Source organism: Pectinophora gossypiella, chromosome 5, assembly GCF_024362695.1.
Source record: "Pectinophora gossypiella chromosome 5, ilPecGoss1.1, whole genome shotgun sequence".
In the NCBI taxonomy this organism is placed as follows: Eukaryota; Metazoa; Arthropoda; class Insecta; order Lepidoptera; family Gelechiidae; genus Pectinophora; species Pectinophora gossypiella.
Genome location: NC_065408.1, coordinates 15,431,444 through 15,454,198, shown reverse-complemented (window position 1 = coordinate 15,454,198; position 22,755 = coordinate 15,431,444). Strand labels below are relative to the sequence as shown.

The following is a 22,755-nucleotide window of genomic DNA, read 5'->3' as shown; positions in this document are numbered from 1 at the left end:
CTTCCCAGAATCAGGAACAGAAATCTCTTCTTTAACAATAACGCCTTTCATCGTTATCTTCGTCAAAGTTAGCAAAGTTTTGTCATCCATTATCATGAAGATATTTTCAAGGTATTCAAATATCTCCTAGGTAATTTGTTTATTTATATACGAAAATTAAAGATATTTGTGACGTGTATCAACTATTTTCTTTTCAATCATTAAATCTGTCAAGTAAAAAACTAGATGGCCAATAAATATTTTTTGAAATAATGTTAATGTTTTACTCATTCTTCGGTGAAACGAGAACCAGCCAGTTATAATTATAAAAGATTCGTTTACAATAATTATTATTTTTTAAATAATACTATCATACCATAACCCACGCAAAATAACTAGAAACTTGGCTACACGTTTTTTTTATTATGTTTATTCAATATGTTCACATTAAGGCAATGAATGAGTGAGGCAGATTTTGAATCATTACCTAGTATCTAGTATCAAGCAGTCCCAATACTATTTTATATTGGCAACATTTATTGTGGCTAACTTCTGTAACTACTGGTATTGTTCATAGTCAATATATAAAATTATATTATACATCAATTTATTTTTACGCATACAGTTACTACAGCGTTATATCAAACAAGCAGTGTATAATCTAACCGCACTTGTCCTTGTTTATCATTAAAAGAATTACAGCCTACTTAATGTCAGTGACAGCTGACCCTAAGGGCTGCCATATATTTCGTTTTCTACGAAATAAGTTTGTTTTTATAATGTATTTTAGCATAATAATACTAGGCCACAAAATTTATGAAATAATAATATAATAAATTAAAAATAAATAAAATGAAAACTCTATTTCAAAAACGTATATTAAAATAAAACGATAGTATTCCATGTCCATTATTTAAAGGAACAGCACAAAATAAAAACCTCCTTTTGGTCACCCAGAATATATCGAGCGAGCGTGTGAAATTGTAAATTTGTAAAAAGATGGTGAAGAAAAGTTAAATCTTCGTGTTTTAAAAATATCTCTTGAAATTAGTTTTGATTCAGAAATACATCATGAAACTAATAATTAAAAAATTGCAAGGGGGCGAATGCACTCTGGAGGTAAATTTATAGTGATTTATAACTTCCAAAACAATCTAATTGATAATGAATGTTTTGATAATGTAATGTATAATTAATTACACGGCTTTCATTATAGGTGCAACCTACGACGTTTATATCTGAAATAAAGCGTCAAGTGACTACCCAGCTCGGCATTCCCGTCGAAGAACAGAAACTGCTTCTACTCGGCCGCACTTTATCCGACGAGCAGACAGTGCAGTCCTACCCGTCAATAAAAGATGGAACCAAGCTGAACTTGGTGGTTAAGAAGCCTGAAGGCCTCTTCGAAGTGGCAGTAAAGCATTTCAGGAATCAAGGAATGACAGACAGAGAGTCAGTTGATGCAGCTAACAGAATGATAAAGGGTATTGATGATAAAATTAAAAGAATGTCTTGGGACGACATTGATAGGCTATGCTACAACTGCTTGCAAGATGAGAAACGTGAAGCTGGCCTGGTTACCACAGAGCAGGAGACAGAGTGTGATGATACATTTGCTATGTGACCTCAACAGCAGTCTCGGGGATCATTTGATTGTTCAACAATCATGTAACTGTGCTGGACTTTGCTTTTGAATCTAAGTGTCTATTATGGTCAATGTAGTAGTAGACAAGTAGACTTTCATCATATATATTGTCTTGGTAACAGGTTTAACCAATTATACTGAAGACTAGTAATATGTTTAAAGAAAATATAAATGTTTAAGCTGTGTAACAGAAATGAAATAAAGTAATAAGTTAAATGTTTTTTAATATTTTGTCAATTTATTTTCATATCTAATCCTCACAAGTTCATTTTCATGGCAAGTTCTATACAATACAACACACTTACAGTGCCTTTGTCCAAATGAATTTAAACTAATATTGTTATACACTGTTCTGTACTCATTTATATTGGAAGAATATTCAGAAAGAAATCTTAAAATTTAACAAAAACCATATACATACAATCATTCAAAGCATTTGCACTTATTATCCTATAAAAATTCATTTACGTATTGATACAACTACTATTTTAGTTGTGATGAAGTTGATCATTGTAACACTTCTCAGATCAGGCCATACAACTAATAATATCTCGATGATCATATGGTCCAGAACAAGCCAAACGCGTGATCTGTAGACCGTATAACTGATACAAATACTTATTATAGATTATAAATGGTACACAGAACAATCATAATATGCTCCTCACAAACAAGGTTGCCTTTCCAGTGTTTTACAGGTGAATTGGGATTCTTCTATTGTGTGGCTTGTGAGGTGGATTACCACCCTAAACAACCCTGGAGTTAGTATCATTTATTTTTCTTAAAATGGCACTATCAGGGTTATTATTGAACTGTCAAAGGTCCCTGACATGTCTTATGTAATTTTTTTTTATTGCCCCAGTTACTATTAGTAGTAAACGAGACCAACTGCTTAACGTGCTAACATTCGGCATTTATATAAGTATCCCAATTTCAAGTAGTAGATGTTTCTTTTTTTTGCGGCAGGTGACAACCCTGTTCCTACAACTGATTGTCATTGGATGGAAACTATACAGTGACTAAATCGGAAATGTTAGTAACATCAGTGGGTGAATACTTAAAATCCTTCAGAGATCATCTTGTTTAAAAACGATAATTACTAAACTGATACTGAAATGTAGTTAGCAAGAGGCACTTTCCAAACAGTCCTACGTTGGAACAATCACAACCTCACATGAGCATAATGTCACATAACAACCTGTTACAATAACTTGTAGTCTTCAATATATTTGTGACAAGACACTATTACAAGTAATATCAATTACAATTATTGCAGTTTCTATCTAGAAGACAGACAGACACATTTTTTATTAAATAGAATATCCATACAAAGATCAAAAACAATACCTAAAGGATCAAATAGTTACCAAATGCAGTTCATTTTTGAAAATGTTGCCATACTACCAACTTCAAAATGACATTTAGGAGATACCATGGTAAAACAAAACAAGGTATGCTCAAGTGACAGCTTACGTTTCAAGGTTAGAGCCGCGCTGACGTCATCTCACCCTCAGTCGCCATTTTGTAAAATATACATTGTTTTGTTGTACCACGGCAGATACCCACTTTTTGTGACTTAGTATATTCAGCATTGCTTTTCGTACACTATCTAATACTAGTTATGGAAATACTTGGAACAAGTATAACAGTTAAGCTTGAGTACATAAAACACCCAGTTTGGCAGTTATATTTACAAGAAAAATGCATTATAATAAGAAAATCAATAGGTTTTCGCAGTACCTTACATTTATACGGTAAATTAAGACATCCGATTGAATATATCTGTAGATTCCATATTGGTGCTGATGGTGATAGACGATTTTAGAAGTCAACAATAGTGTTGTAGTATTATGGTCTTAATTTGATGAAAGGGTCTTGGTTCGTTAGGTTGAAAATGACGATGTTTGGGGGCATGTTATTATCGCAACCAGGGCACTCTCAAGAGGGTGGTAAATATGTGTTGCCGTTGCAGTTTCTTGTCATTTCTTCTCGTCAGCCATAACGTCTTACGTAGATTCAAAAATGTGAAAACCGCAGGTTATCCATGATAATTACGTTGGACAAATGATTCTGATGTCTGATATTTCCTTCTGATATGAATAGTACACGTATACTTGAGAAGAAAGATAGAAAAGCCTGCCAAACAGGGATATTGAATGTTAAAGTTACGTATATCGTCGCTTTAAAGAGTAAATTTCGTGAGCGCCCTTTTGAAAATTCACATTTTATTATTGTGATTTACTTGAACAAAACTTCTATTTTCAATGAACTGTTAAAATTCTTATTAAAAAAGTAAACGAATTAATAAATGAATGATACAGCACTATTGAATATCTGAATGATACTGTGTGAAAATTTTAAAAGCTTTCTTTTCTCTTTTTTTTTTTAAAACTTCTAAATTGTGGCTATAATTTTTTACCGGGATACTTCAGCGTGTCACGAGCATTAATATGTATACACTTTGGTACCATGTCACATTATTTTTTTTGTCAAATATGTTAGTGCGACAGAGTCCTAAAGTGGGTACATTATATTGCTCATGACTGTATATAATATTGAAATGACATCGGAATGTGATTTTTCAAAAAGGCGCTTACTAGGTTTTCGCTATATGGCGACGATATAGTGGTTTACAATGGCTTCGAGTGAGTAGTTCAGTCGGAATCACTCTCCTCCTCCTCGGACTCTGACTCGGAGCTGTCGGGGTGGTTCTTAGTGATCTCTATGCAGTTGTCCACGTCAGTCAGCTTGCGGAGGGAGCGCCCTACAGAAAATGAAATACAAGATTAAAATCTATGATAGTCCTGTTGAGAACGCGTGACTTACACCGTAGGGTTACGGGGGTCATGGAAACAAGCCCAAACTGGGTGGCCACTGCAATTTTATCTAATTCTCTACGGAGATAGGCAGTGTGCGACCTGTAATAGGGATTTTGTCAGTCTGAGACTTTTGTCACGGTAATGTTATCGATTCTGACGATATAATTACGTCGTTTTGTCGATTCGTGCTAATGTCACGTGCCACGCATGTTAAGGAAAAATACAACCTAACAATTTCGACAAAATTTATTGATACGATCGATAACTTTATCACGTTGCGCATGTTAGCTCTGCCGGTGATTGACGACTAAAGTAAGACTGATGGGGGGTGAGGTAAACCTAGCTCGGCCGCTGGTGGGGAGCGGAGAGTTGCCGTTCTACACGTAGTATTATTCCCATCAGTTTCTATCGCTGTAATCGAAATCGACTGCGAAGCATCATCATCGTCCTTATTGTATAGTTATTATTAACATACATAACAAATAGCATATACGTACCACTGCTGGGCACAGGTCTCCACTCCCCCTGCCTGCCCCTGCTGGGCACAGGTCTCCACTCCCCCTGCCTGCCCCTGCTGGGCACAGGTCTCCACTCCCCCTGCCTGCCCCTGCTGGGCACAGGTCTCCACTCCCCCTGCCTGACCCTTCTGGGCACAGGTCTCCACTCCCCCTGCCTGCCCCTGCTAGGCACAGGTCTCCCCCCCTGCCTGCCCCTGCTGGGCACAGGTCTCCACTCCCCCTGCCTGCCCCTGCTAGGCACAGGTCTCCCCCCCTGCCTGCCCCTGCTGGGCACAGGTCTCCACTCCCCCTACCTGCCCCTGCTGGGCACAGGTCTCCCCCCCCCTGTCTGCCCCTGCTGGGCTTAGTTATTCTTAGTATATGTATACCTGTGACCGTAGTGAGCAATCTGTTCTCGCTTCCGGGCGGCGTGTTGATAGGCCCCAGCCTCTTGGCCAGCTCCCGCGCCCTGTCGGCCGCCGACACTGGAGCAAAAATATCCATACTCATAATACCACATCATAAACTCTCAATCAAGTTTATTTATTTAATTAGGTACACATACAGTAATACATATAAACTTTTACAGAACATTACCTAGAAAGTCCATCAGAATTACCTAGAATATAATTGGGTTATGTAACAGTCTAATTCCTGATGTAACTTTTATTTGATATAATCTAGTCTACAAGATCCCACTGCTGGGCCTAAGGCCTCCCCTTCCTATTTCCATTTTTCGTGGTCCTGTGCGTACTCCAGCCAGTCCTACCACGACGCCTGTACCCGTCATGAGGCACCCAATGCGTGACGGTCCGTGCCCACTCAGGGTGTATGCGACAAACATATCCGGCCCAATCCCATTTGAGTCTGGCAGCTTTTTGTCCCACATCAGCGATTCCCGTTTTTGAACGCAGTCTTGTGTTTCGGTGTTTATTTTATTTAATGTTTTATTATATAAGCTGTTGGTGTATCTTTTATAAATAAATAAATAAATAAATACAACTTACTCCTATTTCCCTCTTGGCTCGAGTCCTCAGTCATGGAAACCCGTTCGGTCCTGTACACGCCGCTCACCAGGTCCCACACGAATAAGCACTGCAATACAAAATGTCATTGTACTTTGACGACACTTCTAACTACACTTCTTCTGTTGACTCGACCATTTTAGACGGCGATACGGCTCGCCACCAATCACGTTGGTCTGACCCATCTAGCCTGTATCCAGCCCACTGCTTTTCGTCATACCTCATAATCTTCTTCTATAGTGTAGGTTGTGAGGTGGAGTACCAACCTCATCAACACTGGTGTCAGGGTTACTATTGAGCTGCCAAAGGTCCCTGACATTGCTCATGTAACGACTACTTACATCAGTATGTATTACCCGGGACCAACGGCTTAACGTGCCTTCCGAATCACGGGTCATCTTACTTTCGGACAATCAGGTGATTAGCCTGTAATGTCCTAACCAAACTAGGGACCACAAAGTAATTTTTGTGATATGTCCCCACCGGGAATCGAACTCAGGACCTCCGGATCGTGAGCCCAACGCTCAACCACTGGACCTCGGAGGTCGTTGCACATACCTCATAATGTCATCCGACTATCGGGCTGGAGGTCTTCATCAGTATCGTATACCACACCTTTGCCACCGGTCCGTAACCGCCACAGCAATATCCAGCAATACAACATCAGTAATATCCTAGATACATAAACTGCCTATATACGTCCCACTGCTGGGCACAGGCCTCCCCTCAATCAACCGGAGGGGGTATGAAGCATACTCTACCACGCTGCTCCACTGCGGGTTGGTGGAGGTGTTTTTACGGCTAATAGCCGGGACCAACGGCTTAACGTGCCTTCCGAAGCACGGAATCATCTTACTTTTTCGGACAATCAGGTGATTCAAGCCTGAAAAGCCCTTACCAAACAAAGGACAGTCTCACAAAGTGATTTCGACAATGTCCCCATCGGGAATCGAACCCGGACCTCCAGATCTTGAGCCTAACGCTCTAACCACTAGACCACGGACGCTGTTATATCCTAGATACTGTATACATAATACAAAGGTGTATGATGCAGGTACCTCAGCGGCGTACTGGCGGCGGTGCAGCAGGCAGCCGGCGCCGGCCAGGCGGCACGGCTCGCACTCCGGGCCCTCCTCGTCGTCGGCGCTGGCCCACAGCCACATGGCACACAGCTACAACATAACAAGCGATTATACACACAAGGAGTATGTATGTACACTCATGAGCAATATAATGTACCCACTTTAGGACCCTGTCGCACTAACATATTTGACATTTAGTGAGACTTACAGTATAATTTGTCAAAAAAAGATAATGTGACATGGTACCAAAGTGTATACATATTAGTGTTCATGACCAATATCAAATGTATGCGTGACTTATTGTAGCTTTGCCGCAGATGGCATTAACTATTTGGCCGGACAAATGGGGAGCGCTGAGGGCTCTCACCCGGTACAAAGTTTAAGACAACAGGCCTGAGGCTGCCCAGTTGGGCGCGAATCTGAAAGGAAAAATATTTGAAAGAATTAATCTACCCTAGTGGGTCGATAGCGATAAGCGCTGATTGAGGGAAATCATCGACCACGCCGGCGGGGTCGGTATCGGGGTCCTGAAGTATTTGGTGTCGCGAGCTGATTGGCCGCCTCTATGCTAGAGTAATCTGGTCGTCGGGATTGTATATTACCTTCTTGCACTTTAGCGAGGTACGGTCACGAGTACTAATATGTATACGCTTTGAAACCATGTCACATTCACTTTTTGACAAATTAAATCGTAAGTCTCATTAAATATCAAATATGATAGTGCGACGGGGTTCTAAAGTGGGTATATGACATAGATCATGACTGCACGTATGACATCCAACATACACCTAAGTTAAACCTAGCTCTCCGTTCGATAGTGGACGTGAGCCCCCATTTGCGTTACTGCAGTGGGCTACACGCGCCCAAATGCATTATAAGTTTTTGATATTGTTCTTTTTATTTTATACTTACACTATAAATAAGTCATTTACTATAACATATGAGTCAATTGTTACTTGCAATAAAGATTTTAGTACTATTATACCTAGTCATCTCCCTAGCGTGATCCCGTTTTCACAGGGTCAGCTTTCCCTGAAATCAGGTCCGGTTTTTACACAAGCAATTGCCTGTCTGAATTACCAACCCGCGAAGGAAAAACCAACCCGATACAAAATAGGTCAAATACCATACCAAACACACTTCCCGAAATGTGGGTTTCAACATACAATCCTATTATATGATTCGGCAATTTCCACGTAAGTTAAATATCATTTTTATTTGCCTAAAAATACATCAATTTTTCTATTAGTTCTTACGTGCGATATCGAAGGAATTGTCGAAATTAATATATACATACACACCTACATAAACTCACGCCCGTAATCCCAAATGGGGTGGGCAGAGCCACAAGTAATCAAAGACAACTTGCAGCCACTGTTGATACGAAGTAAAAAGAAGTGTGTGTGTGGAAGTGTTGTGTCGAAATTAATAAAGAGTAGATAACTACTCCAGTAAACTTCAAAACTTATATATCAATCAATATGATATATAACTTATATTATCGGACGTCGAATTCTTTATTTTAATCACATATGATCCAATACCGATAAATTTACCCTAATATCGCAGATAACCGCGACATCGAATCGTGCTGTGAAGTATGTCGCTGACATAAGACATACTCACCCCCGATAGACACCCGCTGGACTGACAAACGTCGATAACATGGCATCCCCAATCGAAGCAGTAAATGAATTTCTTCCCATTAATCTTGCACAGTCGTCCACATACTTCGTTGCACAGTAGCTCTGTATAGAAAAAAAAAACCAATAACACATGATAATTTTACATGATGTTGAAGTGTCATTATTTTTATAAGGAAGATGTCTGGCACCCGCAATATGAGACATACAAGTGTTCGGAAAGTGAGTGTTCAGAAGAGATTTGTTCGATATTTGGATTTCAAAACAAGACAAAGATCATTAGGCTATTATCATAGATGTAAACGTTACCATTTTTTGCCCCTTCAATCTAGGCGTACTATTTCAGATATCTGTTATCTGTTCAAAATAGCCAACGGGCGTGTTGACTGTCCGGAACTACTGTCTAAGATCTACCTGCGAACTAATTTACTTGGGCTCAGACAGCGCTCTTCTTCGTGTACCATTTGCTAGGGTAAATTATCGCAGAAATTCATTTTTTATTCGTGCCTGTCGTGATTTCAGTGAATTGCAATGTGTTTTAGATTTGTTCTGTACCAGCATTACAACTGTCAAACGAATGCTTGCCAAACCCTTTTTTTAACTCATTTAATATTAGATTAATGTGACATGTACCTGCCTCTTTATCAGCGCGTAACTCTTTATCTATTTGTGGAAATTTCTAATTAGCATTGTCTACATCTATCGTCTAGATCTATAGTTATTATTTGACTGTTAATCTTCCTAAGAAAATAAAATCCTACTCAACCATCCTATTTAAACACCGTGGTTGTGCTCGTAGTGTGGGAGTGTATCCAGTACCCGTGTCCAGTGATCGTTGTTGTGCTCGTATCTAGTACCTGTCTAGTGATGGTTGATGTGCTCGTAGTGTGGGAGTGTATTTAGTACCTGTGTCCAGTGATCGTTGTTGTGCTCGTATCTAGTACCTGTCTAGTGATGGTTGATGTGCTCGTAGTGTGGGAGTGTATCCAGTACCCGTGTCCAGTGATCGTTGTTGTGCTCGTATCTAGTACCTGTCTAGTGATGGTTGATGTGCTCGTAGTGTGGGAGTGTATTTAGTACCTGTGTCCAGTGATCGTTGTTGTGCTCGTATCTAGTACCTGTCTAGTGATGGTTGATGTGCTCGTAGTGTGGGAGTGTATCCAGTACCCGTGTCCAGTGATCGTTGTTGTGCTCGTATCTAGTACCTGTCTAGTGATGGTTGATGTGCTCGTAGTGTGGGAGTGTATTTAGTACCTGTGTCCAGTGATCGTTGTTGTGCTCGTATCTAGTACCTGTCTAGTGATGGTTGATGTGCTCGTAGTGTGGGAGTGTATCCAGTACCCGTGTCCAGTGATCGTTGTTGTGCTCGTATCTAGTACCTGTCTAGTGATGGTTGATGTGCTCGTAGTGTGGGAGTGTATTTAGTACCTGTGTCCAGTGATCGTTGTTGCGCTCGTAGTGTGAGCGGCGGCGGCTCGCCCAAGTTGCTGCAGATGCGTTCCCAGGCGCCTGCGCCCACGGCTTGTAGGGCTGTGTAGCCCGCGCCGTGCGCTGTCAGGTGTAGCGCCACGTGGTAGCCTGATATACAGTCGTCTGCGCATACGAAATATTATGTTGGTTATACAGTGTTCGATGTTTACGCGGTTATTATCATTATCATAGACGGTTCTGAACATTCCGCATCGAATGTACAAACAAACGGCAAACAAGGAGGGTAGACTGTGCTGTTGCGCTCGTATGTTTGCCCTTAGAAAATTATGGATCTACTTCACTTCAACTTCATCAGTCATCCCGTGTAAAATATGGAAGGACTGGCAGAATGTCCATTACCATTCGATTAGATTTTAAAGTAGTAAAGGCAAGACATCGACGATTTACTTTATGGTGTATCTAATCAGCAATCCAGAGCACTGGAGTCGAGAGTGAGTGTGAAACATTCCACCAATTCAAATAGAAACAAGCTAGAATTGAAATCAGCTGATATTGCTAAATGTAAAGATATTTACATTTCACTCTGTTTGACTAAATGCTACATTTAAACAAATAGAAAAGATAAGACCAGATAACAAATTTAATAAAGCATTTTCAATAATAGAATTGTATTTGTGTTACCTTCAGAATCCGTTATGATAGACGTTATTTCATCATCACTTTCAACGAAGTATCTTGTGAAGAATTTGCTGCATTTTGAGTTTCCAGAGTGTACCAAGTACGGGTCTTGCGGGCTGACTGGTATGTCTGAGAGGGTTTTTGAGGTAGAATCGTGTACTGCCACCGTCTTGAGAGAGCCGTCGTCTAGCATTTCCGTTACCCTATATTCCGACTCGCTGTTATGATCGCATTCGAGTGATGTCTTTAAGTCCGCGCTAGTGGTCGGAGACGGGGGTCTGCTTATCTGGTTGTGAGCCCTCAATACAACACTCTCAACCGTCGGCGACTTGGCCCGCCGCGCCGGCGTTTTACTATTCGAACCTATAAAGTACTTCCTATTACTCCTTAACACTCTAAAAGGTACTATATTCTCGTTGTTATCTTCAGAAAACTCGTACTTCTTATCCGCCAACCTACGTTTCCTAAACATACTCAGTTTCTCGCATTTCGTTTCAGTCTCTTCTACAAATTCGTACGCTTTCTCCGCTATTATTCTGTGCGTTTCGTTGAAACGTGACATGCTCTCAGCCGGTCTCCGCCTGGGGGACCTTAGAGGTGGGCTTATGAGTGTCCTGATGGATGGAGATGGTCCTTCCCATTCCTCGACTAAGTTGTGCGATATTGACGACGCTTGGATACAAAGCTCTTGCCCCATGACGTCGGGCAGCTTTACCGGTTTTGACATTTGATACGGCTCAAATTCCAAGTCTGAGAAATCCGCTATTATATTTTGGACGACGTTGTTCTGGTACTTAGGCGACTGGAAAGCGGCAGAGACGTCTGACGCTGGGGTGCTAGGATCCATATCTATGGAATTAATTTCTTCTCTATCTAACGTCGACTTGTTGTCTTCAATGTCGCTTCGTTCCTGGTCTGGTTTGGCGAAGGCTATCTCTAGTATGTGTATAAAGTCTGTGTAGATGATGATCTGGTTGGAGTACGCGAGTTGGACAACTGGCTCATACATGCTCGAGTCTGATGTGCAGAAGAACTTTGTGTGGATTGCGAAGTTGTGTTCTAAGCACCTCTGACCCATCGTTAACTCCTCTGAAATAATAAAGTTGTCTGTTACATGTGGATTTAAACAAAATGTTGGTAAGATCAAGAATATTGAGCATAGTGGCCATAGTTTGCTCACATTGTCTGATAAATTATCACATGTCATAGGGGAATCAAATAACAAGAAAGTAATGTTGCGATATAAGGGGTTCTTCGGCGGCTGAATAACAACACTGATTCCCACTAGAAAGAAGGACAAGAAATAAAATCACAACAGACCAACCGACGGAGTTTTTTCATACCGCCAAACCATTATTGAGGATTTCTACCACTGCCAGAAGACTTTTTCGACTGACATTCTATTTTTTATTTGTTTTGTTCTTTTTATGTTTCTGGTAAGTCATTTTGTGTAAGTTTATTATCTTTTTCTTTTGTATTGTTACTGTGGCGTTCTCAAATAATAAAGAGTTTTTCTAATAAAGTTCTTAGAAAGTTAGCACTCAATATCCATTGATTTCAAAAGAAGCCATACCTTCATTCCTGCAGTACGCTGCACATTTCTTACACCCCAGTCGCGGCACGCCGATAACGCTCAGGCAAGAACGTTCCGAACACGAATCTCTGCAAAATTAACAACAACGTTAACTTAGTGCGAAAGAGACGAAAGATATTGAATTTTAATCAAGTTACGTTTATTGTTGTTGTTCAAGGGATAGCTTTATAGTCGCTAATCGTTGCTACCTGTGTAGGTAACTACGCACACAAACTTTTAGCTTTTATAAAATACCGAAGGTCTAGCGACCTCTGGCTCTTAGGCTACGCAACACACTCATGCACTTCACATATATGTTATTGTAATCGGGAATATAAACTCTGAATAATATGCAACAATTACAATAATCATAAAAATAATTGTAGCTTGATATTTGGATCAAATAAAGTATAGAATTATGTTCCTATCAAAAATCAGAATCACATGTTCAAAGTAATTATCATGGACAAACTTGTTGATGATCAATTTAACGTTTTTGAATCTACGTAAAGTAAATACTTATTGACGCAAATCATCACTTGCCTAGTAGGTTATCCCGTTTTTCACAGGGTCGGCTAACTAACCTGAAGGTTTTTTACAGAAGCGACTGCCTGTCTGACGTCTGACCCTCTAACCCACGAAGGGAAAACCAGCCCAATACAGGTTAGGTCACAAACCTCCGAAAATGTATTTCTCGGAAATATGGGTTTCCTCACGATGTTTTCCTTCACCGCTGAGAACGTGATAATAATTTTTCATCCAAACATGAATTCGGAAACAAATTCGACAATCATTGGTTTAGGCCTGTGCTGGATTCAAAACTGCGACCTCAAAGTGAGAGGCGAGCGTTCTATCAACTGGGCTACCATGGCTCTATTGGCTTTATTGACTTAAATGAGTTTGCTAATACTTACGCGATGCCATATACGACGAGCACCCCAGGGTTGTGTCTCCACTGAGCCATGGAGATCGTGAGCTTACTGTCCACCAGATCGTCTCCAAACAGCGGGACACTGTGCACTTTGCGCACCTTACGACCCGGCACCCATGATAGGAAGTGTAGGCTGTAAGTGAAATAGGAAATTCATTATTATAAGGCATTATAATAACAGCCTCCGTGGTCTAGTGGTTATAGCGTTAGGCTCACGATCTGGAGGTCTGGGTTCGATTCCCGATGGGGACGTTGTCGAAATCGAAATCAATTTGCGAGACTCCTTTGTTTGGTAAGGACTTTGCAGGCTTGAATCACCTGACTGTCTGAAAAAAGTAAGATGATTCCGAGCTTCGGACGGCACGTTAAGCCGTTTGTTCCGCTATTAGAAACACCTCCACTAACCTGCAGTGGAGCAGCGTGATGAAGTATGCTCCGTACGCCCTCCGGTTAATTGAGGGGAGGCCTGTGCTCAGTAATGGGATAGGCTGTTTATGTATGTGTAAAGCATAATAGTAGTCTGGGAGGCACTAATATAAATACGCGAGTCATTATGCCTGTCTGTCTGTTATCTTTTCTAGCTTAGCCTCCTAAGGCCGAGATTTCCAGACATAATAGTTAAACAATTCGGATTTAAAAAAGACATTTGGTCTTATGACTTTAAATCATTGCACTGAATTAGTCCTGTGCACAATTTCGTACGACACTACAAGGCAAAGGCCCTTCTGAATATACAACCTTACAGCTTAGCTAACAGCTTAGGAATTCATGCACTCGGTGTGACCAGCTTTGACTGTAAAGTCATGTATGGGCGAGTCAAACGCGCTGTGCAGAAGATGACTTTGCACTTACGTGAATTTGGAGCTCTCTCGAAAGTAGACTTGTGTGTTGCAGCTGTAGGTGAAGCTCAAGAGGAACTGCCCGCATTGCGAGAGGCCCATGAACACGTGTCCGCGGAGGTAGGACCGCGGCACGATGTCCATCAGGCAGAACCGCAGCCGCGGGGGGATCCGCTCGAACACCTTGCGGCTCCTATCGTTGGGCTTCCGCGATGTGCCACCCAGGATCTAGGAGGAAGAGAGTATATAATGTATTATTTAATTATCTAATCTAATCTAGCCTACAAGATCCCACTGCTGGGCAAAGGTCTCCCCTTCCTCTTTCCATTTTTCGCGGTCCTGTGCGTATTCCGGCCAGTCCCTCCGGCAAGCGTCCAAGTCGTCACGCCATCTCTTTCGAGGTCTGCCACGACGCCTGTATCCGTCATGAGGCACCCAATGCGTGACGATCCGTGCCCACCACTCAGGGTGCTTGCGACAAACATGTCCGGCCCAATTCCATTTGAGTTTTGCGGCTTCCCGTCCCACATCAGCGATTCCCGTTTTTGAACACAGTGTTGTGTTTCGGACTCGATCAATTCGTTATATATTTATTGTAGTTTGCGTGCGCGTGTATGTGTGTGTGTGTGTGTGAGTGTGTTTGTGTGTGTGTGTACTTGCTAGGGCGAGCATGTGCTGTATGTGTGAATTCACAGCACACACTCTGAACAGGACTATTGTTAGAAGTGTAATAAGGTTCAAGCAAAATCAATGATTCTGATTTCTGATGAATGAATTTACATTTTTGAAGCTACATTATGTCACAAGGTGTTGTGGCTGAGGAGAAGAAATGACAAGAAACTGCAACTGCAACACATCTTTTAAATCAATGTGGATATACATTACAAGTTATTTAATAACATTTTAAAATTTTGCATGTGTAAGTGAAGTGTAAGCAGCTAACCTTGTCAAATGACTTGACTTGTGACTTTTTACCAAACATCAAAACAATACATTTTTATGAACTTTGTATAGAAATATACATACGAAACTCTTAATTTAAATTCGTAATACAGTCAAAAATAGAAATGAAATTGCCTTTTGATCATCTTAGACTGGCTTCTTCTAGATAAGCATTTTATAATTTATCTTTGATCCAGTTATCTAGAAACCCAGAGAACCAATGGTCTGTCATATGAAAACTAAAATAAGGAATTACTTCTGTGCTGGACTCGGAAAGAACAACACACATAACTTACTTAAACATAAGTTACTTTCAGCTGCTTATTTCCCTAAAGCATATCATCAAAACCAATAGAGGGTGTTCCCTTTCAAACTTAATAAATCATTATATGGTCAAAGTCTGATCACTTATCCCTGTATTATTGCCTTATAGTGAAAATCATGTAAGCGACTTTGTGTATAACATCATCATCACATTCTCATGTGATTTTTGTTAACAATCTCATCTCACAATAGACAAGCTAGTAATCCAGGTAAATAATTGTAGTCTCTATTTCTACCTGAATAGAAATAAATTGAAAGAAATCAAGGTTTTGTTGAAGAAAATCACATCAGAATGTAATTTTTACAAAAAGGTGTTTACATGATTTTCACTATAAGGCAACAATATGGTCCATCATATCCATTTTATGACTTTGTACCAGAGTGCCTACCATTGTCTTCTTATTACTTGTAGCTCTGCCCACCCTATTAGGGATTACGGGCGTGAGTTATGTGTATGTGTTTTCATATCAAATAAAAACATAAATTTTAAACATTTCCAATGGTGAACAGAATATATTTTTTAATGTACAAGTGATAATTAATAACAAAATCTTCATACCATATTCTAAGGATTTGGAAGTATGTTTAGCGATGTATGTTTGTGTATGATTCTTTAAAAAAAATATTAGCAGTGAATATTTCTGAATTTATTTGGTTAACCCTGAACTCGTATTTATTCAGGATGCTAATATTTGGTAAATTTAATACACATTGAGCATACAGTAAGCACACGATAATGATATCAAATACATTGGGATGCAAAAAATACTACAAATGGATAAGCTTGAGATGAAGCTCGCAACATCCAGATTTCGAAGTTCAAACTTACCTCTCTGTTAAACAATTTGTGCACAATGTTACTACTGTGAGCTGAAGATTGTATCGGGCCATTAAAATTGCCTTTATCGTATTCATTTTTGCGTAAAATATTAGATTTATCTGGTTCTTCAGCTAAAGAATCCATGTTCGTTTACGTTTGTTTGGCTGAATTTTTTTGACAATACATACAAATCAATGCTACCAGTACAAAAAACTTAAAAAGAATGAGTGAATGAATGATTAGATGCTCCCTTCAAGTTTTAGCATGTATCCGAACATAAATTCTTTTGTTTATGGTCAAATTTTGAATTTTGCTGTCATGTCAGTCGTGCGGTTTTTCGTGTTTGCCTGTTAAAAATTGATAAAAAGGACACAAATAACGGTTCTCCACCACCTTAAATTTGTTTAAAACCCATAATTGAATTTGTGAATAATTCGCAATGGAGCCTATGACACTGGGAAGTCCAACACACTCCCCATCAGGGAGCCCTAACGTGGGGTACTTGCCCCCATTTCTTTTGGGAGAAATAAACCCGCCTACCACCCCTCGAACAAACAGTTTGTCACCTACAAAAGGCCGAAGTCTGGCTTTCGGTGAGTTACTTGTGAAATACAAATACAATAGTGATTATTCAAGCAGATATTTCCTAGCCTATAAAGCCTATATTCATTAAAATGATGCTTATTTTAGGTTCACCTACAAGCCCATCGCAGACATCAACGCCAGAACAACAAAAAATATTTCGACAAAACAGCATACCTATGCATCAGCAGGCTCTATACAACCAACAGAACATGTTTTCTCAAATACCCACATCACCAAACATTTCATACTCGAGCAAGCCTAATGGACCACCCATAGAAGATTTATTTGACACTATAAAGAGTAATGAACCGTCTATGAACAAATCAACATTCCAAGACCATAGTTTCCTAGGTTATGGAAACAACCACTCTTTATATCAGAATTCATATGTAAATAATGTAAATGCATCAGTAAACAATCAATCTATGAACACCCCATGGCAAGATGGTTGTCAGGAACAGGATGAATATTGGGTGACAGTTTTTGGATTCCCTCCTAATGCTGCAAATACTGTTTTGGCTAGATTTAGCAACTGTGGAGCCATTCTTGGTAAGTATTTTATGTGTGTTGTTTATCTTCTCTTGTCATCAAACTTAACAGCCTCCATGGTTCAAAGCATAGGGCTCACGATCCGAAGGTCCTGGACTTGAATCCCTGTGGGAACATATCACATAAATCACATTATGATTCTTAATTTGCTTAGGACATTACGGGCTGGTCACTTCATTGATCCGTGCCTTCAGAAGTCATGTTAAGCCATTGGTCCCAGTTACTACTACTGATGTATAGAAGAGAATATACTCATATATGTGACCATTTTTACAGTTCTTAGCCCCCTGTAGTTTAAGCCAAGACCCTTTTTTGTTTGAAACTATGTCTATTGCCTAATCTAATGTCTCCAGACAAACAGTACCCTACCCAAGGCAACTGGGCGCACATCAGATACGCAACAAGAGCTGAGAAGGAGCGTGCCCTGGCTCTGAGTGGTCGCCAGGTGTTGCCTGGAGTCATGGTGGGGGTGGTGGAGTGCCGGGAGCCACCGCGCGTCGCTGTCACCAGCCCTAATGCTTCATGTCTTGAGAGGTAACAATTGTTATTTATTACTTCAATTTTTAAGACCCTTAATTATACATACAGCAATACAACAGACCAAAGTGTCACGCTAATAAAAAGTTAGCTACATGCACATTCCATTTAAACATTATATTCCCTTTTAGCTTTTTCTCAGTTCAATATATTCTTCAAATATTTTTTTTCAGACCGTCAATTGGAGCAAGATCTCTATGTCCGACACCTATACCGTCAGCACCAGTCCCACAGAGATCCAGCGGTCTTATCTCCAAGGCCTTAGACTATGTGTTGGGCTGGTGACAAACAATACAAGATGTTTGGTCTAAAATTGTCAATGACCAACTAGTTAAACTGGAATAATGTGGACATTGTTTCTAAATGTAAATAATTGAATTGTCATGTAACTAGAATTATGTAAAACCTGAATGAAAATAAAAAATAGAATAACATTAATTACTTGTTTATCTTTAAAATTAAAGTCTTAATTATAATTGTTTATTTCTAAATGTTACATATAAAATACTTAAATCTAGAGAGATAATTTTTACCAAGTCATAATATGTCCAATAATAAAATTTGGAAGGTATCCCTATCTACCTCTACTAAACTTCATAAAGATAATTTATTTTTTTTTCTTTTCCATACAAATCATATTTTATAGGCTTGATTTTCTTACAACTTTATACAAATAAATTCACTATTGATTAATGAGCAGACTACAAAGTACTTGACTAAATATTTATACTTCAACTTTACATAAATGAATTGACACAACAAAAAGTGCTTATATGTATATTTTTGATTGTAGTAATGTTCATATTTAGTAATGAAAGTTTATCAAAGTCTAACTTCACATATTGCTATTACAGTGGTGAGAAATAAATAAAATGTGGGGTTAAAACACAATAAGCTTACAAACGTCACGTAAATTATTACTAAATGTCTACTTTGGCTGCTCTATAGTTGCGTTGGCTAGGTCTGTCATCTTGGGGTACTTGATGTTGTGCTTGTCAAGTTCGTTCTGTGACCATAGGATCATGCGGAGCAGACTGCACAGCTTTGGGTTGGTGTACTCTTGGTTTTCCATCTTTAGAATTGCTGCATTCAATTCACTTGCAATCTGTAAATAGAAATTACACTAAGTATTTTTTATACTATAAAAATAAAATTGTGAAATATTCTTCTTCTATCTGGTGTCAGGGTTACTATTGAGCCGCCAAAGGCCCCTGCCATGGGTCAAGTAACACTTACTTACATCAGTAAGTAGTAACCAGGACCAACAGCTAAATATTCCTACATAGTAATAGACATAATTAACTTATTAATTAGTCACTAATTGATTCATGCAACTATGTTAAAAGGCATTTAAAAAAGAACATTGCATTTTTTTGGAAATTGCAAAATTGAGTCCATTGACTTGTTCAGTAGTTTAAAATAATTTCATAATAGCACCTTACTAGAATATTATTTATAGCTTAATTGATATTGCACAATACCTTCTGACTATGTGACGGCAACAGCAGGTCGGCAAAGGGTGATGCGTGGGGATCGGGGAACGCCAGCAGGGCAAGGGAGCGTTCCAGCTCAGTGAGGGCATTACGGTCATTTGCTCCAGCCTCAGCTAGTGTTGCACTGGCGAAAGCTAACGCTTCCTCAGCTCTGCCTGCCCGAATCAGCTCGAGTAATTGAAGTTGCTAGACCAGAAAAATATTGATTTCCATTATTTGCTGAAGGTACCTTCATTATTTTTTTTTCTGTTAATAGTTTGTCACGAAAAGTGGCAAGCTCAAGCTGGGTACTGAATTATTATTTTTTAACCAACTTCATTATTAAATTAAATTCATTCAATATTATTTGTGTGTTTATAAAGACCACTTACAACAAAGAAAGTTAAACAATAATTTTTGCTCCATTACCATATAGCTATCTGATACTGCATATCAAATAGTGGCATTAATTTGAACTAGTTGTCAAGGCCAGTTGCTTTGTTTATCAATATAATCAATGAGCAGTCACCTGTAGATGAAAATAGAGGTATCTATCATTGTCCAGGAGTTCAGGGTGCAGTGCGTTGACCATGGCGATGGCGTCGGGAATGCGCCCGCTCTGGACAGCCTCACGAATCATGATACGCTCGTCTAATGAACTACATAGTGCTGGCTCCTGAAGACCTGCCTCTTGTTGAAATTTCAAAGCTGCCTCTTTGAAACCCTCTGCAAATGTAAAAAAATAACTTAACAGACTCACATTTTGATACAGAAATATGAAGAAAAAGATATAAACGGATGAACAATACCTGTGACCAAGTAATTCATAATCAACATATTCATGTCAGTCCTCGAGATTTGCAAGTCGTCGGATTTGTTGCGATCGTGATATTTCCGCTCCTCCTTACTATTCCCGTTACTAACGTTCTCAAAACTCATTTTTGCCGTCCTCGTTTTGCAACAATGGAATAAAGAAATAAATAAAAATATTTAGAAATCCACAATGACAGCAGCAGAGCAAAAGTTGCTGACAACGGTGACAGCTGGGGAGTAGAGATGGCGATCTGAGATCGATTAATCGAAAAATCGATTTTTCGAGCCAAGAAAATCGATTTTTTAAATCGATATGTAGTACTGGATCGATTCATTAGATCGATACATCACCCTTTAAAATCGACATTCGATTTTTTTGTTTTTGTATTAACCATACAATTAGTTGTAGGTGCCCGTATTACAAGAGTGCTGCCGGTTAATTACTCAAAAACTTACGAGATGGCTGTGTGTTTAGTTTCCTTCGCCTCACTTCTCTTCAATAGAAAAAAGTTACGTTTATAATCAAAGACCTTGTATAGAATAGACGGATAATATTTTAGAGTGACGATCAAACTATCACAGCTCTCTTTCTTCCCTATGGCAACAATCTCTGTGGAAAAAAGAAACAAACATAGACAAACACCGCTGTCTAGAACGTCAGTGTTTACCGTTTTGAGATGTTGTGGTAGTCAGCTGGATACCAAACCTGCCGTTAGTTTTTTGGTGTTTTGGGACATTATTTTAACTTTTTATATAAACAATCTGTGAAATAGTTATTCATTATGAACCATGGCTTGCGTAGCTATTGGTTGTGAGAGTAGAATGGGTGTTATAATGGAGAACGATCAAACAATGTCTCACCATGGGTAAGTTATCGACCACATAATACATGTTTGTGTGCAAGAAATACATTACCTGGTCTGGTTTTTGTAAAGTTTATTGAGCCCTAAACACGATGCAGACGCATATTTTCAGCAAAGCCGTCACATTTGTACAAATAATTGATTTCACATTTTACGTTAATCAGCTTTGACAGATCATGTACCCAAAGTGTTATAAGTAGTGTTGTCCTTTGATATCGATAACATAATATTATGTTTGAATGTAACATCTACATGTTGCGTTATTCTATTCACGTTTAATTTATTTTTCGACCTGTTTCCGATTTGGATGAAGATTACATAAAGATATTGTATTTTCCAGATTTCCTAAATATCCTAATTTACGAAACAAGAAATTAAGAAACAATTAGATTCAGACCATGAAACGAGATAATTCTCTCTTCTGAAGGACGCCTTCTCCTTATTTAAGCCTGTGCTAATTACATTTCGATGTATCTTGCTTTCTATCGAGCAGGATACCAAACAAAAATATTACATAGAGATGCAGTACCAACAATATTCACTCACATATCTCACATAAGGTGAGTTTAAGTTTAGTTATAAGTTTATAGATAAATTTGCAGCTATTTCGTTTTTGTATTCTACATTAGCATGGAAAAAATATTTCAATACAATACAAATATTCTCTATTGCACAAAATAATTAGTATGAATAACTATTTTGGTAATTACCTGTGATTACTCCTTCTATAAATAATTAGTATGAATAACTATTTTTGTAATTACCTGTGATTATTCCTTCTATGTGCAATGTGTAAACATGCAATGCTTGTGTATTTGTGTGCTCCACGTTAATATGTGCCATTCTTGCAGGTAAAGTTATAACGACCAGAGCCGACACTATACACTTCTAAAGAAAGTGAACAAGAGGAAATATTTTTTTTTTATCACCAAAAGTCGGAATTGTTCAGTGCTTCGTAGTCATTGTATTCTAACTATATTGAATAAAAATCTTATAAAGAAGTATTTGCTTTTATTCTTTAATCGCATTGAGATAATCCCCGAAATATACTAGAAGGTCGTCTACTTCTTGTATCGAGAGCCGATTCGATTCCCGGTCAAGTCAATGAAAAACGTGTATTTAATTTTTATAAAAGGGTAGGTATGTGATTTATAGCAACCAAAGGGTGGCCGCAATGTCGTATTAAAATGATACTATAGTATATGTGGACTAGATGGACCGTCCTCGACCTCCTCGGCCATAACACCTTGCGAAATGACATAGATTCAAAAATGATAAATTGACCTTTAACAAGTTTGTCCATGATAATTACGTTGAATAAGTGGTTCTGAATCTGTCACCGCAACGTACGGTTCTTCTTAGGTATCTTTCTATCAGGGTACAAATAGGTATCGTTTTAACTAATTTACTTGTGGTTCTACCCACCCAGGTATGGATACTAGGTCGTTATTTCTGTATTTAATTAATCATTCAATTTGTAATGTATATTTTTTTAGATCTTGGACTAACATGAAATATTTAGCCAATAATAATGTCGATAAAGACATGGAACGGCACTAGTGGTTCTGATACAAAAACATATACTATAGGTACGTTTCTATAACAAACCCGCTACACGAGTACAAAAGACGTTACGACGATAGTATATTTATCTCTTTTTAACTTATGACGGCTCACATGAGTGCGAAAGACAAAACCTATGTTTTTC

At 38.9% G+C, this 22,755-nt stretch overlaps 4 protein-coding genes and 1 long non-coding RNA gene across 5 annotated transcripts; 3 read left to right on the top strand and 2 right to left on the bottom strand.

Annotated features, from left to right (window-relative positions):
- The first annotated feature begins 917 nt into the window (after window positions 1-917).
- Window positions 918-1,844, top strand: LOC126367115 (ubiquitin-like protein 4A). Its single transcript, XM_050010526.1, has 2 exons — window positions 918-1,098; window positions 1,196-1,844. Exons 1-2 carry the CDS (start codon window positions 1,051-1,053, stop codon window positions 1,601-1,603), a joined length of 456 nt encoding a protein of 151 aa, XP_049866483.1. The 5' UTR covers window positions 918-1,050; the 3' UTR covers window positions 1,604-1,844.
- Window positions 1,832-16,396, bottom strand: LOC126367019 (uncharacterized). Its single transcript, XM_050010379.1, has 11 exons — window positions 16,238-16,396; window positions 14,156-14,370; window positions 13,287-13,436; window positions 12,373-12,461; window positions 10,803-11,888; window positions 10,119-10,283; window positions 8,674-8,795; window positions 7,024-7,137; window positions 5,948-6,035; window positions 5,330-5,425; window positions 1,832-4,388 (listed from the first exon to the last, which is right to left on the bottom strand). Exons 1-11 carry the CDS (start codon window positions 16,370-16,372, stop codon window positions 4,279-4,281), a joined length of 2,370 nt encoding a protein of 789 aa, XP_049866336.1. The 5' UTR covers window positions 16,373-16,396; the 3' UTR covers window positions 1,832-4,278.
- Window positions 16,397-16,531: 135 nt separating this feature from the next.
- On the top strand, window positions 16,532-18,337 carry LOC126367078 (nucleoporin Nup35). Its single transcript, XM_050010480.1, has 4 exons — window positions 16,532-16,821; window positions 16,919-17,362; window positions 17,716-17,896; window positions 18,073-18,337. The coding sequence occupies exons 1-4, from the start codon at window positions 16,668-16,670 to the stop codon at window positions 18,182-18,184; spliced, it is 891 nt and encodes a 296-aa protein (XP_049866437.1). The 5' UTR covers window positions 16,532-16,667; the 3' UTR covers window positions 18,185-18,337.
- On the bottom strand, window positions 18,329-20,419 carry LOC126367092 (glucose-induced degradation protein 8 homolog). Its single transcript, XM_050010497.1, has 4 exons — window positions 20,181-20,419; window positions 19,901-20,097; window positions 19,381-19,578; window positions 18,329-19,004 (listed from the first exon to the last, which is right to left on the bottom strand). Exons 1-4 carry the CDS (start codon window positions 20,308-20,310, stop codon window positions 18,828-18,830), a joined length of 702 nt encoding a protein of 233 aa, XP_049866454.1. The 5' UTR covers window positions 20,311-20,419; the 3' UTR covers window positions 18,329-18,827.
- A 972-nt stretch (window positions 20,420-21,391) lies between these two features.
- On the top strand, window positions 21,392-22,048 carry LOC126367141 (uncharacterized). The gene is made up of 2 exons (XR_007566440.1): window positions 21,392-21,607; window positions 21,899-22,048. It is a non-coding gene; the product is annotated as an uncharacterized LOC126367141 (long non-coding RNA).
- Window positions 22,049-22,755: the final 707 nt, after the last annotated feature.

Excerpts from the sequence above, each read along its gene's own strand:
- LOC126367092 (XM_050010497.1), bottom strand. The coding sequence starts at position 20,310 with ATGAGTTTTGAGAACGTTAGTAACGGGAATAGTAAGGAGGAGCGGAAA. Across the intron at positions 19,579-19,900 it reads ACCTCTATTTTCATCTACAG|CAACTTCAATTACTCGAGCT; the intron begins GTGACTGCTCAT and ends TTTCTGGTCTAG. Across the intron at positions 19,005-19,380 it reads TGCCGTCACATAGTCAGAAG|ATTGCAAGTGAATTGAATGC; the intron begins GTATTGTGCAAT and ends TTCTATTTACAG.
- LOC126367019 (XM_050010379.1), bottom strand. The coding sequence starts at position 16,372 with ATGGATTCTTTAGCTGAAGAACCAGATAAATCTAATATTTTACGCAAA. Across the intron at positions 14,371-16,237 it reads ACAAATTGTTTAACAGAGAG|ATCCTGGGTGGCACATCGCG; the intron begins GTAAGTTTGAAC and ends TCTTCCTCCTAG. Across the intron at positions 8,796-10,118 it reads ACAACGATCACTGGACACAG|AGCTACTGTGCAACGAAGTA; the intron begins GTACTAAATACA and ends TTTTCTATACAG.
- LOC126367115 (XM_050010526.1), top strand. The coding sequence starts at position 1,051 with ATGAAACTAATAATTAAAAAATTGCAAGGGGGCGAATGCACTCTGGAG. Across the intron at positions 1,099-1,195 it reads GGGGCGAATGCACTCTGGAG|GTGCAACCTACGACGTTTAT; the intron begins GTAAATTTATAG and ends CTTTCATTATAG.
- LOC126367078 (XM_050010480.1), top strand. The coding sequence starts at position 16,668 with ATGGAGCCTATGACACTGGGAAGTCCAACACACTCCCCATCAGGGAGC. Across the intron at positions 17,363-17,715 it reads CAACTGTGGAGCCATTCTTG|ACAAACAGTACCCTACCCAA; the intron begins GTAAGTATTTTA and ends TAATGTCTCCAG. Across the intron at positions 17,897-18,072 it reads AATGCTTCATGTCTTGAGAG|ACCGTCAATTGGAGCAAGAT; the intron begins GTAACAATTGTT and ends ATTTTTTTTCAG.